Here is a 14,695-nt window from a genome sequence, read left to right on the forward strand (position 1 = left end):
AAAAGGGAAAACCAGGCCCCTCGCCACATGTCTTAAACCTAAGTCAATCCGACAACACATAGTAACCATATGGTAATTTCTTTTTTACACTGAATTGAAATTTGAAATTTAATGGGATTCTAACTAATTGCTGACTAACAGACGAAATTAGGCCAATTTACTTTTTGCATTCAAGTTTGAGTTTTCCTTTCTATAAATTACATTAACAAACTGGTTGGTCAAATTTATAATAAATTAAATTAAATTAAATTATCTTTTTCTTTTGGGCAATTCCTATTTTTATTAAATTACACAGATTATCATCCCCAAAGATTTTTATTTCTTCAATTTATTAACTGACTTTCCAAATGCTGGATATTCTTCTTTTTTTGTTCTTTCTACAGACCATTTTTGAAATTCAAAATATGAGCTCCTGCAGCCTCTCTTGTCCACCGTAGTGATTGTATGGTTGTAAATCCAAAGTAATCGCGAAGACGAGCGTCACAACCCCGAGCGGTGACTCACAGTCATCCGAAGTCAAAACCAACCAATTTAAGCAGGCACAATCTAAGCCGTTCATAAACTCCGATCTGGGACACGTGTCGCTTCACTATATTACCGTGACGAATCCAAATACCCAGCACCAAAATCACAGACCAGCTCTCCAACTCTTTGGGTTAGAGAGAGAAACAGAAGCACAAATGCCCTGATTCAACAACGTGTCTGTTATAGTTGTCTCTGTTCATGTTCAGTTAGCCCTCTTTTCCCCTTCATCGATTTCAAAGACTTCAAATTTTGCAGAGAAAGTAAGCAACTTCTCTCTAGCTTAGTGCTTGTCGCATTTTATTTTTCCCTTATTTTTTCTCTAATCAAAGTTTTATTATGTACTCTGCTTATTAAATTCAGGAGTTTTTTTTTTGGGGGGGTTGAATTTTGGTAGGTGAAAGTGAAATGGCAAGCTCAGTGGAGAAGGAGGGTGAGGAGGTTGTGTCCTTAGAACTACCAGCTCCTTCGGGTTGGGTTAAGAAGGTTTATTCCTTGCTTTCTCTCTATCTCTCTCTGTTTTGCTTGACTCTTTTAAGTTTTCCGAGCCATCAAATTTTCAATTCTTTGGTTGCTATATTACTTATATTCCTGTTTATTTGGGAAATTTCATTTGAGTTTGTCGGGTTTTGTGATTTGGTGACTTTTGCTGGTAAAATTTGATGATGTGTTAATGGTTCTTATTTAGGGTTTGTGGCTGTTCCTCATTTTGTGTTGAATTTCAGTAATTATGCTTAAGCTTCTGAGGCTTTTGTATATAGTTTGTTAGGTTAAACTGTGTCGGTTGGTCAGGTAAGGTTTTGGGGGGAAACGCTCTCATATTTTGGGCATTGTTGTACTTGTTTCATGGAACTCTGCTTGCAACTCATGTATGGTTTTCTGCATTTTCATATATCTGTGGATTTGGGGTTTTTGTTTTTGTGAAGTGTAGTTTGGAATGTGGACTTTTGAATAAAAGTGGGGCAATTACAATCTCAGTGATTTCATTTGGGGATAATTCCCTTCCTCAATATATTGCTGATAATTTTTTTTTTCAATTATTTTTCATATTTATAATTCTTACTTTTAAGCATGTGATCTCTTTTATGGTATGGCTGGCAAATGAACATGTTAGGCGAACATGACTGGGTCTATGGAAAGTGTAAATGACTCTTTTACCTTGATTGACCTGCTTCCACTTAACAAGAAATCAAACGGATCAGTTTTATGTTGTTAGAACTGATTGAGCAATGGGAATATAGGTTGTGTGCAATTATGGATCGGTTTTATTCAGATATATTTGTTGGATTAGATTTCCAGCTTTCATATTTAAGTTTCCTCAATTGCATTACTTAGAAACTTTAGTGAGCTACACCAATGAACTATTAGGTCTCTGTGCTTGTTGATTTCATTAGGTGCATGAGCACTGTCCTTTATCTCGTAAGTGCAGTTTCAGTATCTTCCAACCATGGTGCAATAATTTATATCTTATTTGATTTCCACGTACTTTTTTAAATTTAATTGAGGTTACTAATAATAGTTGAAGCAATTTTCCAATCTATACTCCTCTCGTTATGTTTTTTTTTTTTCCAGTTTTTGAAGTCAATATAACATGCTGAGGTTGGTCTTTGCAACATGCAGTTTCTGCCCAAGCAAAGTGGAACTCCTAAGAAAAATGAGATCATATTTACAGCTCCAACGGGAGAGGAGATCACCAACAAAAGACAGTTGGAACAGTACCTGAAAGCACACCCTGGGGGTCCTGCAGTATCAGAATTTGATTGGAGCACTGGTGAGACACCAAGGAGATCAGCAAGGATTAGTGAGAAGGCCAAAGCAACTCCACCACCAGAAAGTGAGCCCCCAAAGAAGCGAAGCAGAAAATCAACTTCGGCAAAGAAGGATAGCAAAGAAAAGCAAGCTGGTCCTGAAGGAGCCGAGGAGACAAAAATTAGTGATGTGCAAGCTGCTGAAAAAGCTGAGAAGGTTGAAGATACTGAGATGGAAAAGGATGATGTGAAGGACAACCAAGATGAGGAAAAAGCACCAGATGCAGACACCAAGACAGAAGTAGCGCAACCTGAAGAAACAAAAGTTGAACAAGAAGCTAACATACCGGGCGATGCTGAAGAGTGCAAGAAAACTAGCAAAGCAGGTCCAGAAGATTCAAAAGCATCCATTGATGGAGGTTCTGGTTTTGGAAAACAAACCGAAAAAGAAAATGCGGAAGGGGAAAAAGTAGAAGAGAAGGGCGAGCAACCACAGGTTGAGGTAGGGAAAGAGGAAGAGACAGGGGATCAGGGCAAAGCCAAAATTGCTATTGTTGATGAGGACAAACATGAAGTAGAAGGAGAAGAAAAAGAGAAACATAACGAAGTTGCTATTGAAACTGAAGTAGAAATCGAGGAGAAAGAAGCAGCAAAAGGGAACACTGAGGGAAAAAATAGTTCAGGTGTTCATGAAGCGGGCAAGAAGGTTGAAGGAGAAGTGATTGAGAATGGCGGCCCAGGCAATGAAGCTTGATGGTTTGCTGAATGGCACCGGTTTCTCGTCCAGCATTCTGACCCTTTCACATTTCTGAGAAAATCATTAGTTTCAGTGTTGTTAATTTTAGCTATCTGATTGTTCATTGAAGCATCCGTCTATAGGATCATTAGATTAGGCCTATAATGTACCATCCTTTTGTTGTACTAGAGAGAATGTAGCTGTCAGTGACCTCTGTAACATTATGGTGTAAAATACTGGTGATGTAATACTATTATGCAGCCCTGTATTATTGTAGTGATGTTAAGAACTCGTTTCACTTTTGAAGCCCATGCTTGAGATGACCTGATCTAGCTGCTGTTAATATTGAATGTTGATTTTGCCGGATGGAGGATGGGTTAATTCTGTGTTTAATTGGAAGACTAAAGATTTGAAATCATAAAATGCTGAAACATCCATAGCTGTGGGTTGCCCAACGCATACAAAAATGAAAAGTTCCATTAATTCAATTTTATGTGTGAAAAACAATGAAATCGAAATGCGTAGTGTTTAGTGAAGACTGTAGCCGAAACTCAACGGAGACCGTTGAACTAAAATTGCACCAATAAAATAAAACCAGAGAATTCATGGAACTATTAGTTTTCCTCGCATACAAAGAAGAAAAAAAAGTGCAGTGATCATCTTGTTGTCTGTTTAAAGTCCCTTAAGCTGGTCAATAAGCCCGGTTAATGATGTCCATTTCTCAATTGCGTTGGCAGAAGACACAAAAGCAAGTTTGGAGGAATCTATATCATTCCGAGTAACTGCATAAAACCACAAGAAAAATGGTTTTCAAATATGCAAGAAAAAGTATGTTTATTATGTAATTTGAACTAAATGTTGATGATCTTCCAGTCAGATATTGGACCGTTTTCTGTAATATACTGTAATCTCCTTGAATCATTTACAGTGATGAGAGTTAATAACAACCCACCTGATGATATCAATGAAGCCAAGGATGAATTGAAAGTATCCACCTCAGTCTTCTCTTCAGGACTAGAGCTTAGCTGTTGAGAAGGTACACAGAACAGAAGAAAAAGAAAAAGAAAAAACAAAGTCAGAAAGCTATGCAATATATGCCAACATAACAAATAGCAGAAGCAATAACTCTTCATGGAAACTCTTCATTCTGAAATCAAGAATCTAAACGCGCAATGTATGTTATAAGTTTTGATGGTTGAGGTTTTCTGTGACAAGCCACATTGCTTGCTTATAAGAAACTATCTAAAACATTGTGTGTGCTAATTTTCTTTTTATAAACCGGCAGGATGACCTTATTCAAAGCAATATTGGCCTTCTGAACCCAATCTGTATCTGTGCTGGCCCCAAGAACTGAACTCGCTGTTGGCAAATCGTTGCTTTCAATAGCTTGGCCTGCTTTGCTGAGCCTGTACACCAGTTCCTGCAGATATCCTGCAATGCAACATATCATATTATTGTCGTCACGGAAGCATCATGGTGGGTGGCTGAATTTGAGAAGATCATGTCAACAAGATCAAATAATCAGTTTCTCAAAAAACCATCGAATTAAACACATGCTGATTTGTTTTGTGTTATTTAGTTTCAATAGTTCGAAAAACGAATGCAAAGCCGTCTCAAGACTGAACTACTCCAATTTGAATGCCAAATTGTACTAGTAACTTAGAAACAATGTAGCACACACAGAGCAGCTCTTTAATTCACCACTGTTTTTTTTGCCATTATCACATGGGAATCAGGCAAAATGCAGCCTTCCCAGCACTTTAAAATAGATTGTCTTCGTCCAATTCCGAAAGATAGATTGCTATCCAACATGTGTACCTAAAATCAGACCCCCACAAACATACCCTTCTAAACTTACAGACAGAAGCCTTATTAAATAAAAAATATATAGGGGGCTTCTATGACCTTTCAAGCTGAAGCCTCAAAACCTAAACAAGAAAACATTATCACTTATGAACAAAACTTGTAAACGAATTTTTCATCAGAAAAGATAATTCTGCTACCTATTCTATAACTGGGAATTGATAAGTTTTGTTGAAAATCAATTAAACATGCAGAAAACATGAAGCATTTTGTGATCGATCTTGAAGTGAATGGAACACAAGTCAATTAAATAAAGGGACAAAACCTGTTTCTTTTTTGGCTGAGCTGATAACTCCCTGTCTTTCAAGCCTCTTCTTTCTATCCCTTTTAACCTTTTCCAAGAGCTCCTCATCATCATCAGCTTCTAGAATTGCTGCATTAGAACTGGAGCAGTCTTTACCAACCAATGAGAAGACAAAGCTGGTGACAAAGCAGATAGAGAGGCTTCTTTTGGTCAGAATTGGAGAAGCTGATTGTGGTGGTTCACTCAGGGCCTTGCAAACAGCGAATGGTCTCTTGCCATTTCGATTTTGGAAACAAACTAATGTTGGTATTGTCAATGAAGAAGAAACAACAGAGGATGGAGAAGAGGACAGAGTTGAAGGGAGGAAGGTGTTTGCAGTAGAGAGAATGGCTGTGGCCATTTCTTTCCTTCTTTCTTTTCTTTTCTTTTTTGTTTTTCTTCGATTCTTTTACCTTATTTTCTGGTATTTTTTGGTGGGAAAATTCAGAGGTATTGAATTGACATGTTAGAACTTTTGAGATAAGGTTGCAGGATTCTGTCATCTGATCCAGTCATTTTTCTTAATGATCAAGGGTATTATGGTAATCTGGAAAAAATATTGATGAATTTTCTAACGTTCATGTCAGGTGGAAAATTTGGACCTTACAATTTAGAATTTACAAAGAGCTGGATGATTGATTAATTGAGTAAATAGAATCAAATCATCCTGCGCCCACCTCTGAAGCGAGTAACACTGCGGTTAAAGCAAGCGCGGGGAATTGCACAGACATTGTTCAGTCAAACGCGTCATCCTCCTATTGACGAATTATGAGTAGAAAGTGGTAAAAGTAAATTCCAAACCAAACAAACGTATGAAAGTCCAAAGTCAAAGTGAGCAACAGGGTAACTCGATAAAACCGCCAAAACGACCAAAACCCCCCAAACCCCAACTCTCTTCTGATCCTCAGAAAACAACCGTAACTCGGTCATGAAAGAAAAAGCGTAAAGAGTAGTACTCATAAACTTCTCTCATGGCTTGCCTGAAGAAGAAGAAGCACAGCAGCACTGCAGCACTGCATTCAAGTGTTTGTATTTGTCGGTTTTGCTCTTTGTTTGGTCCACTTCACCAACCCATAACGGGATCTTTGCCAAAGATTAAAGCTTTCATTGCTGGGTTTTGTTCCGAGGCCATGAGAAAAGCTTCTTGTTCTTTGCTCAGTTTGTTCACTTCTTCTTGGTTTTCTCCCTTTTAATTGGTACCTTTCTTTTTTGCTTTTGCTTCATAGATTGTTGTCATTGCATTGATTTTTGGAGTTGGGTTCTCAGTTTCAACTGCTGTGTGCTTGAATTTGATGAATTGGATGGTTATAGAACAATGTATATCTATGTGATTGTTTGTAGTGGAAAGTTGCTTTCTTTTGGCAATTGGGTTTAGATATCTTATCGGTTCTTGACTTAGATTGCTCGATGATAGCTTCATATTGTATTGATTAGTGTAACTTTCTATACAATCAAAATGGGTTCTATGTTGCTGCTATGGGGCACCATTTGTCCTTGGGTTTGCGTAGTTGTGATGTTTTTCCTTCGTCTGTAGAGCATATTTTGGATGATGATTGTTTATGTAGGGCTTTGACTCCGCCATGTAACCCAAAAAAAAAGTTATATGTACTGTAGTAAGCCCAAACTGGGTTCTAACTTCTACACAATCTATGTGCTTGAATGGAGTACATTTCTTTTCTGGTTGAGACTGGAGTAAGTTATGTTAATTTGAGTGTAAAATATGGCACTTATATAATCTTGCCCCGTGTTGTCTTTCATTACCAAGTACATGAACAAATGGGTGATGTTTGTGCTCTTTCCCAGCCTGTGTGGCGGTGCAATGTGGCTGTGCAAGCATTCACCGGAACCTACGGAATAAATTATGGAAGAATTGCAGATAACATCCCTTCACCTGATAAAGTTGTTTCTCTGATCAGGGCAGGGCAGCAAAGATGAAGAATATGAAAATATATGATGCTGATCATGATGCCATCAAGGCTTTCAGAGGGACAGGGCTTGAATTAGTGGTGGTGGCACTTCTAAATGGATACCTGCAAGCCATGAGTGCCAATGAGGATCAAGCAATGAATTGGATTAAAGAAAATGTGCAGGCATTCCTTCCTGATACACTCATCCGTGGGATTTGTGCGGGCAATGAAGTTTTAGGTGTGGCTGAATTTGAATTGTGGGGAGCTCTTTTGGGTGCAGTTAAAAACAAATCTACAAGGCAGTAAAGAAGCTACAATTAGCTGATTTAGTTCAGATTACCACTCCACATGCACAGGCTGTTTTTTTTTCGTTCCTGCACATTTAAAAAGACTGTTAAGCAGAAATACATGAAGCCATTTTTGGAGCTCTTCTCGGAAATCGGGTCTCTCTTCTGTTTAAATGCTTCCCCTTTCCTTGTCTACATGGCTGATCCAGCAAACATTGATATAAATTATGCTCGTTTCGAGTCTAAATACTAAACTTTACTATGATAACATGCTTGACGCTCAGATTGATGCAGCCTATTAAGCATTGGAAGATGGCAATGAAACTGCAGCCACCGTAAATAATGCAAGGATATATAATTATAATCTACGTAAGGGCTAGCAAAGGAGAAAGGGACCCCTCTTCGGCCAAAACTTGCAGCGAAGACATACGTCTTTGCCGTATTTAATGAGGACTTGAAACCTGGGCCAACTTCTGGGAGAAATTATGGACTGTTCAAGGTTGATGGGACCATTTGCATATGACATTGGGTTTCATGGACTTGTATCATCAACTGCAAATTCATCTTCTGCAGATTTGTCATTTCCAGAGTCAATATTTGCAGATTCATTATCTGGAGAGTCAATATCTGCAAATTCATCATCTGAATATTCGTTTCTTTTGTCTTTAAAGGTACAAGTTTCCTAAGCTCCCATAAACTAAGTCATCTGAATGCTTATTTGGGTTTGCATGATTTGTGTTCTTCCTAAATATAAATGATATTTGGTTGAAGAAACAATGAATAAACTTCAATCCCATTACGTTGTCTTAGATTGTCATTGCAACGCTTTGATCTTGTTACCTGAATTACTATATTATTGGAAGTGCTTCCTCATCTCATTGGTTTCTTTTTGTTCTGTTTCTTTATGTACACTGTTAGAACAGCATATTGGAGCTCACGGTTGGTCTCAGTCGCAATACTTGATGTTACCAATCTCTGCTGCAGCATTGGTTCTGCTTTTAAAATGATGCTTGAGCAAACCAGGCAACAGTAGAGAGAATTTCAGTGCTCATTTCTTTTCTTTTTTTAATTTAAATTTATTTAAAAAATTCTTTTTACCTTATCGTCTGCTATTTTTGCTGGGGAAATCCAGAGGTACTGAATTAAAAATAGGGAAGCTGTAGTGCTACAATGTCCCCATCAATCCATATACTAGTCAGAGCCATCCAGCGTCATTAACTATCAAAACCAACTCAGCATTTGAAAATGGTTCATCAATTTTGCCCCCTATCATTATATGAATGAAAGGAACATTTTCCTTCTTTCTCAAGTTTTAATACTCAAATCAAAACTTGTCCAACAATAGTCGACCGTTTCTCATCTCATCTACCACTTCCAAGCACAAGAAAATACTACTTCATTCAGCTGCAGTCATGTCCCTTTTTCTCAATTTCTCTTTGCCTAAAACCAAATCCTTGTCTCAAAAGTTATTCCATGGCCAATAAAGGCAATCACACAGGGGTCAGCAAATGGGCTAGTGGGATCAAATTAGCAAATTGCAGGTCTAAGTGATGCCCAATCAAACCCCAACTGATTAAATGTAGGATCCAAGTTTACCAATCCTAAATCAAGGGGAGTGTTAAAATGGGCCCCTCCCTGGATGGATTTCTCAGTTCTAAACTAGTACAACAGAAAACGCCTCCTTGCTCCATGGCTAATATTATAAATTCAACAACAAACAGTGGATGTAAAAGTAGATTCCCATATCAGTTGGTATGGCTAAAGGCTAAAGCAACTTCTTTTTCCTTTCTGTATTTATAACGATCTTTTTGATCGATCCATCACTTTTGTGATTTCACATTTACTACCAGAATGGCCAAATTCATCTCTCTTTTTAAACCAGCTCAAAAGAGACAACCCTCTCATTCATCACCCACCCATTAAACATCTCTCTCTCTCTCTCTCTCTCTCTCTCTCTCTCTCTCTCTCTGTGTACATTATAGATATTTTCCTTAAAAAGTATATCAAACATTACAAAGGAGTCTCCACCTCTTAATTTGTTTAGAGCTCAGCTTTTTCCACACTTGGTGCATATATTCCAACAAACAAAAGTGGCTTCTTCACCTCCACTGTGACTGAGCTTAGTGGGATCATATAGCAACATACGCGTTTACTGCTTAAAATGGCTTTTTAAATAATTAGAAAGAAAAAAGGTTAGGAAATACAAAACTCAAAAGACAAATATGAAAAAAAAAAACTCAAAAGACAAAGTGCTTGTTGAGGGAGGCTACCAAGTCTCTTGTCCTCTAAGTAAACCACCCTTTGCTTCTTTCCAGAACATCAGTTAGCTTTAATATATCAAATTAGTAGGCGGCATGTTGATAACTAATTAATGCCTCAGGCATTACAAACCTCTTTCCATTACCAAAACTTTATGAATTGGCGGGCAGACAATCTAAAAGAAACTGAATCCAAATTCAGTAACTCATACTTAAAATTTTTATTGGCCTAAGAAGAAAATACCCATAAAACGTATTATAGAAACGATTTTTGGATCGTATACGGTATTGCATTTCTAGTATGCAAGTCAAATGCATGTGAGGAATAATTGTGTGGAAGCAGAATATGGAATCAGGTTCTAATTGTCTTAAAACTTGAAAACAGAGCATAATTACATATTCCTTTTTAAAGGAAAACGAGTACGTAGTTAAGGCATAACTTGGAAATTGGCATCATTACAGTTTTCCAGGCTCACTGCATAGTTTGCCTTCCTTGTTCTAACTCTTCCTCTTCTCTCTATGATCGATTCATAAGGAAGGAGGAACAAAAGAAAGAAAAAAGGAAAACTTAACAATAATGGGAAAAAGTTAACTGAGAGATGACACTTTGAGTGTTTGATACATGGATTTTGCATTTGTACTTTTGTGCCCAATCATTATAGCTGACATTTATTATATTTTACTTGAGCAACCCAATATAATTTTTTTCTCTTATCTTGTGAAATAAGTTTTTTTTTTTTTTTTGTATGAACTTGTGAAATAAGTTTTTTCTGGTCTGAACTTGTGAAATAAGTAAAGACATATATGAAGTATACATGGAGATTGTGATCCTTCAACTTCCATGATAAAACAACTTCTTTTTTCCATCTCTATATGTCCACTATGAAAATTTTGAGAGAAAGAAAACAAAAAACATGAATTTGGAAAGGAGTTTTGACAAGTCAGCAAATAAATAAAAAGATTTTGTTTAATGGAATGGAAAAGGTACTTTTTAGGTTAAAGTGAATAATAATTACAAAGTAGGTCACACACAGATCAGTGTGTTTGCTTTGCTTCTTGTATACTTCATTTCTAAGAAAACACAATCTTGGCCTCACAATATTTGCATCATCATTTCTGAAAAATGGTTCTGTAATTCTCAACCTTTCTGAGAAATGGTGTTCAATTTTTCAATGCTCATATCATATGAGTCATACAGAAACTAAATAATGTTCTTCATTTTCTTCCCACGTGTATGGAGGATAGTCGTACCAAAGTAACTGGAAGGCAGCAATGTCGGACCAAAGGACAAGAGGAACGGTCCAAGGAGTTTCAATGGGACAAAAATTGTCCACGCGCATTCAAAAAGAGAGGAATATAACAAAAATTAGTGCGATCAAGCATGTTCAAATTAGCTTAATCTCTCTATATTCTTTTTCTGTGTTTTATTTTTCGGATATGTAAAAGAAAAAAAACTCAATATAATACTCCCTCTTGCCTCTTCGTAGCGAATGACAAAAAAGAAAGAAACGAAACTCAATATCTCAAACATTATATTTGGAAGGATAAAACCCATTATTGATTTCATTGTGTGGTTCCTATTGTTTACCCTATGGCCTGCTTTAACTTAACCTTTGATAAAGAGCGAAGGACTAGTTTGCCAGACGCCAAACAACTCCTAGACCTACTCCATTGACCAAAACAATAATTCATCAAATTGGTGATTGATTTTGTTTATATTCAATTATTTTCTCAGTAAGCTTCCACTTTTATTATTGTTTATGATTGTTTTTTGTCCCTGATCAGGGTGCTGACGACCAAGGTCGGTGTTGTTGTTTTAGGAAGGGAAGGAGGAGAGGGTGGTGGTTTAGTAAGTACTTTGCTAAAAGCAAGCGCGTGAGGTTCTGCACAAAAATGAGCCAGGTTGTTTGAAACATGGCATCCTCCTATTGGCAGTTGAGAAAAAGAAAGTGGTCAAGTAAATTCCGCCCAAGCAAAGTGAAAGTGCAAAGTGGAAAAGAAATATATAAAAAAAGAACTTCGACCAATAAGAGCGAGAGCCGTGGGCGCACACACAAACTTTGCATAAACAGTAAAGTAAAGGCACAGAAAAACTCTATAAAAACAGCCAAACGCCCAAAACCTCAACTCCCTTTGATCCCTCACAACACAAAACGACAGCCAAAACCCAGTTTTGTTAATCTTCTCCTTCTTAATCACACTTTGCCTGACACAGAGTCGGCAACTTGAAAGAGAGCAGTGTCAATGAAAGAGACAGATTGAAAGGGGTGTTAGTCATTAATGCCTTATGGCATGCCTGAGGAAGAAGAAGCAGTGCATTGAATTTGAACTGTTTTTATTTGTCAGTTTTGCTCTTTGTTTGGTCCTCCTCACCAACCCATATCGGGATCTTTGCCAAAAGTTGAAACCTTTGTTGTTGGTTTTTATTCCGAGACCATGATGAAGAGCTTCTGGTTCTTTGCTCAGTTTCTTCACGTCTTCTTGGTCTTCTCCACTCCAATTGGTACCTTTCTTTTTTCTTTCATCAGATTGTTGTTATTCAATTGATTTGTGGAGTTGGGTTTTTATGGTTTTAACTGCTATCTGCTTGAATTTGTTGAATTGGATGGTTATAGAACAGTGTATATCTATTCTGTGTGATTATTTACAGTGGGTAGTTGGTTTCTTGAAGAAATTGGGTTTAGATATTTCAGTGGTTATTGATTTTGATTGCTCTGTGATAGTTTCATATTAACATTGGTCAATTTTGAGATTTGGGTATCTCTCTGTATCTGTTTTTAGGTGAGGATTGATTGGCTTTCTCCTTCATTGGTTATCTGAAGTTGTGTGTGTTTTTTTTTTCCTTAGTGAAAGAGATTTGACTGAAGTTTCCGTGACTCTCCGCTAGATGCTGTAGTCTTTTCTCTTTCTGTTTTGTTCTTCTCAAATAGAATAATCTGTTTTCTTTATTATACAGGTTTATATAATTTTCCAGTTGATTACTCCTACTTTTCAAAGTGTACAGATGATACTACAGTCTTTTCAATGTTTAAGAATCTTTGAAGATTAAAAATAAAACAAAATCTACTTGTTTATGGTTATTGGGTATTATCACACGGTTTCATGAAAATTCAAAATGTTCAGTTTAATGATTCCATTTGAAGTGGTGTGCTTTCCTTGAAATTGTATAAACAGAAGAGATCTGTCTCCCTTCCCATTAAAAAAAGAAGATGGAGAGCCTATTTTACGGTGGAATTAAGCCCAAACTGGTTCTCTACGAATCTCTGTGGTTGGTTGACTGGAATAATTGCTATGCTAATTTGAGTGTAAAATATGGCACATAATATGTTGCCATTGTCTTTCATTACCACATGAACAAATGGTTGATGGTGCTGTTTGTGTTCTTTCCCAGCCTCTGTGGCAGTACAAGCATTCACTGGAGCCTATGGAATAAATTATGGAAGAATTGCAGATAACATCCCTTCTCCTGATAAAGTTGCCACTCTTCTCAGAGCAGCAAAGATAAAGAATGTCAGGATATATGATGCTGATCACAGTGTTCTCAAGGCTTTTAGCGGGACTGGGCTTGATTTAGTGGTAGGACTTCCAAATGGATACCTGAAAGACATGAGTGCCAATGAGGACCATGCAATGGATTGGGTTAAAGAAAATGTGCAGGCGTTCCTTCCTGAGACACGAATCCGTGGGATTGCTGTGGGCAATGAAGTATTAGGTGGGACTGATTATGAATTGTGGGGAGCTCTGTTGGGTGCAGTTAAAAATATCTATAATGCAATAAAGGAGCTAGGATTAACTGATGTAGTTCAGATTACCACTGCCCATTCACAGGCTGTTTTTGCTAATTCCTTCCCTCCCTCTTCCTGTATATTCAGAGATAATGTTAAACAGCAATACATGAAGCCACTTTTGGAGTTCTTCTCAGAAATCGGGTCTCCTTTCTGTTTAAATGCTTACCCATTCCTTGCCTACATGAGTGATCCGGAGAACATTGATATTAATTATGCTCTTTTCCAGAAAACTCAGGGGATTTCTGATCCAAAGACTGACCTTCATTATGATAACATGCTTGATGCTCAGATTGATGCAGCCTATGCAGCATTGGAAGATACTGGATTCAAAAAGATGGAAGTTATCATTACAGAGACAGGGTGGGCTTCACGTGGAGATGACAGTGAAGCTGCAGCTACAGTAAATAATGCCAGGACATATAATTATAATCTACGTAAAAGGCTAGCAAAGAAAAAAGGGACCCCTCTCCGACCAAAGTCTGTAGTGAAGGCATATATTTTTGCCATATTTAATGAGAACTTGAAACCAGGGCCAACTTCTGAGAGAAATTTTGGACTGTACAAGCCTGATGGGACCATTGCATATGACATTGGGTTTCATGGACTTGTATCATCATCTGCAGATTCGTTGCGCTTATCTTCGAAGGTACAAGTTTCCTTACCTCCCATGAACTAAGTCATCTGAATGCTAATTAATGTCTTGGAGATTGGATTTGCATGAATTGGAATTCTTGCTGAAAATAAAAGAAGTTTGTTTGAACAAATAAAATGAATAAAATTGAATCCCATTACTTTATCTTAGAGTGTCACTGCTTGGTGTGCAGTGTCCAAACAAAAGGAATTCATTAGTTTCTTTTTGTTCTGTTTCTTTTACAGGATATTGGAGCTCGAGGCTGGTCTCGGTCGCAATACTTGATATTACCAATCTCCATGGCGGCAGCATTTCTTCTGTTTTTGAGATGATGATTGAGCAAACCAGGCAGCAGCAGCAGTCGGCGTTGATCACGTCTCCTTCAAAAGTACAAACGTAACATTGATTCGAAAATTGTATGGTAGCAGCTAGCTATATTGCTTATTAAGTTTATCCATCAGAGGAAATGTATATCAGTTTTGCTTTTTCTACAACTCCTTTTGTTCCATTTATTCTCTCGTCTCATGATTTCCAACCACTTTTTTAAGGCTTCTTGGGGCGTCATATTTATAAATAAGAATAGAAAAGCTGTTTAAGATATGCAGACAAAAATGTTGAAACAATTGATTTTAGGATCAATGATGAAGGTAAACACGAATCTCCCAAGAAAGA

At 37.3% G+C, this 14,695-nt stretch overlaps 3 protein-coding genes and 1 pseudogene across 4 annotated transcripts; 3 read left to right on the forward strand and 1 right to left on the reverse strand.

Annotated features, from left to right (window-relative positions):
- On the forward strand, positions 640–3,338 carry LOC18769677 (methyl-CpG-binding domain-containing protein 11). 2 transcript variants are annotated; one of them, XM_020568326.1, is made up of 3 exons: positions 640–785; positions 886–1,008; positions 2,143–3,338. In XM_020568326.1, the coding sequence occupies exons 2-3, from the start codon at positions 931–933 to the stop codon at positions 3,022–3,024; spliced, it is 960 nt and encodes a 319-aa protein (XP_020423915.1). In that variant the 5' UTR covers positions 640–785; positions 886–930; the 3' UTR covers positions 3,025–3,338. The 2 variants fall into 2 exon arrangements, with proteins under 2 accessions (XP_020423915.1, XP_007202246.1); XM_007202184.2 differs by having other exon boundaries at positions 641–785; positions 920–1,008.
- Positions 3,466–5,619, reverse strand: LOC18769325 (thylakoid lumenal 16.5 kDa protein, chloroplastic). Its single transcript, XM_007203068.2, has 4 exons — positions 5,135–5,619; positions 4,298–4,437; positions 3,959–4,031; positions 3,466–3,788 (listed from the first exon to the last, which is right to left on the reverse strand). Exons 1-4 carry the CDS (start codon positions 5,511–5,513, stop codon positions 3,679–3,681), a joined length of 702 nt encoding a protein of 233 aa, XP_007203130.2. The 5' UTR covers positions 5,514–5,619; the 3' UTR covers positions 3,466–3,678.
- Positions 5,945–8,433, forward strand: LOC109950167 (annotated as a pseudogene).
- Positions 11,669–14,623, forward strand: LOC18771212 (glucan endo-1,3-beta-glucosidase 14). Its single transcript, XM_007204294.2, has 3 exons — positions 11,669–12,107; positions 12,996–14,038; positions 14,269–14,623. Exons 1-3 carry the CDS (start codon positions 12,041–12,043, stop codon positions 14,353–14,355), a joined length of 1,197 nt encoding a protein of 398 aa, XP_007204356.2. The 5' UTR covers positions 11,669–12,040; the 3' UTR covers positions 14,356–14,623.

This window comes from Prunus persica, chromosome G7 (genome assembly GCF_000346465.2).
Source record: "Prunus persica cultivar Lovell chromosome G7, Prunus_persica_NCBIv2, whole genome shotgun sequence".
Classification (NCBI taxonomy): domain Eukaryota; kingdom Viridiplantae; phylum Streptophyta; class Magnoliopsida; order Rosales; family Rosaceae; genus Prunus; species Prunus persica.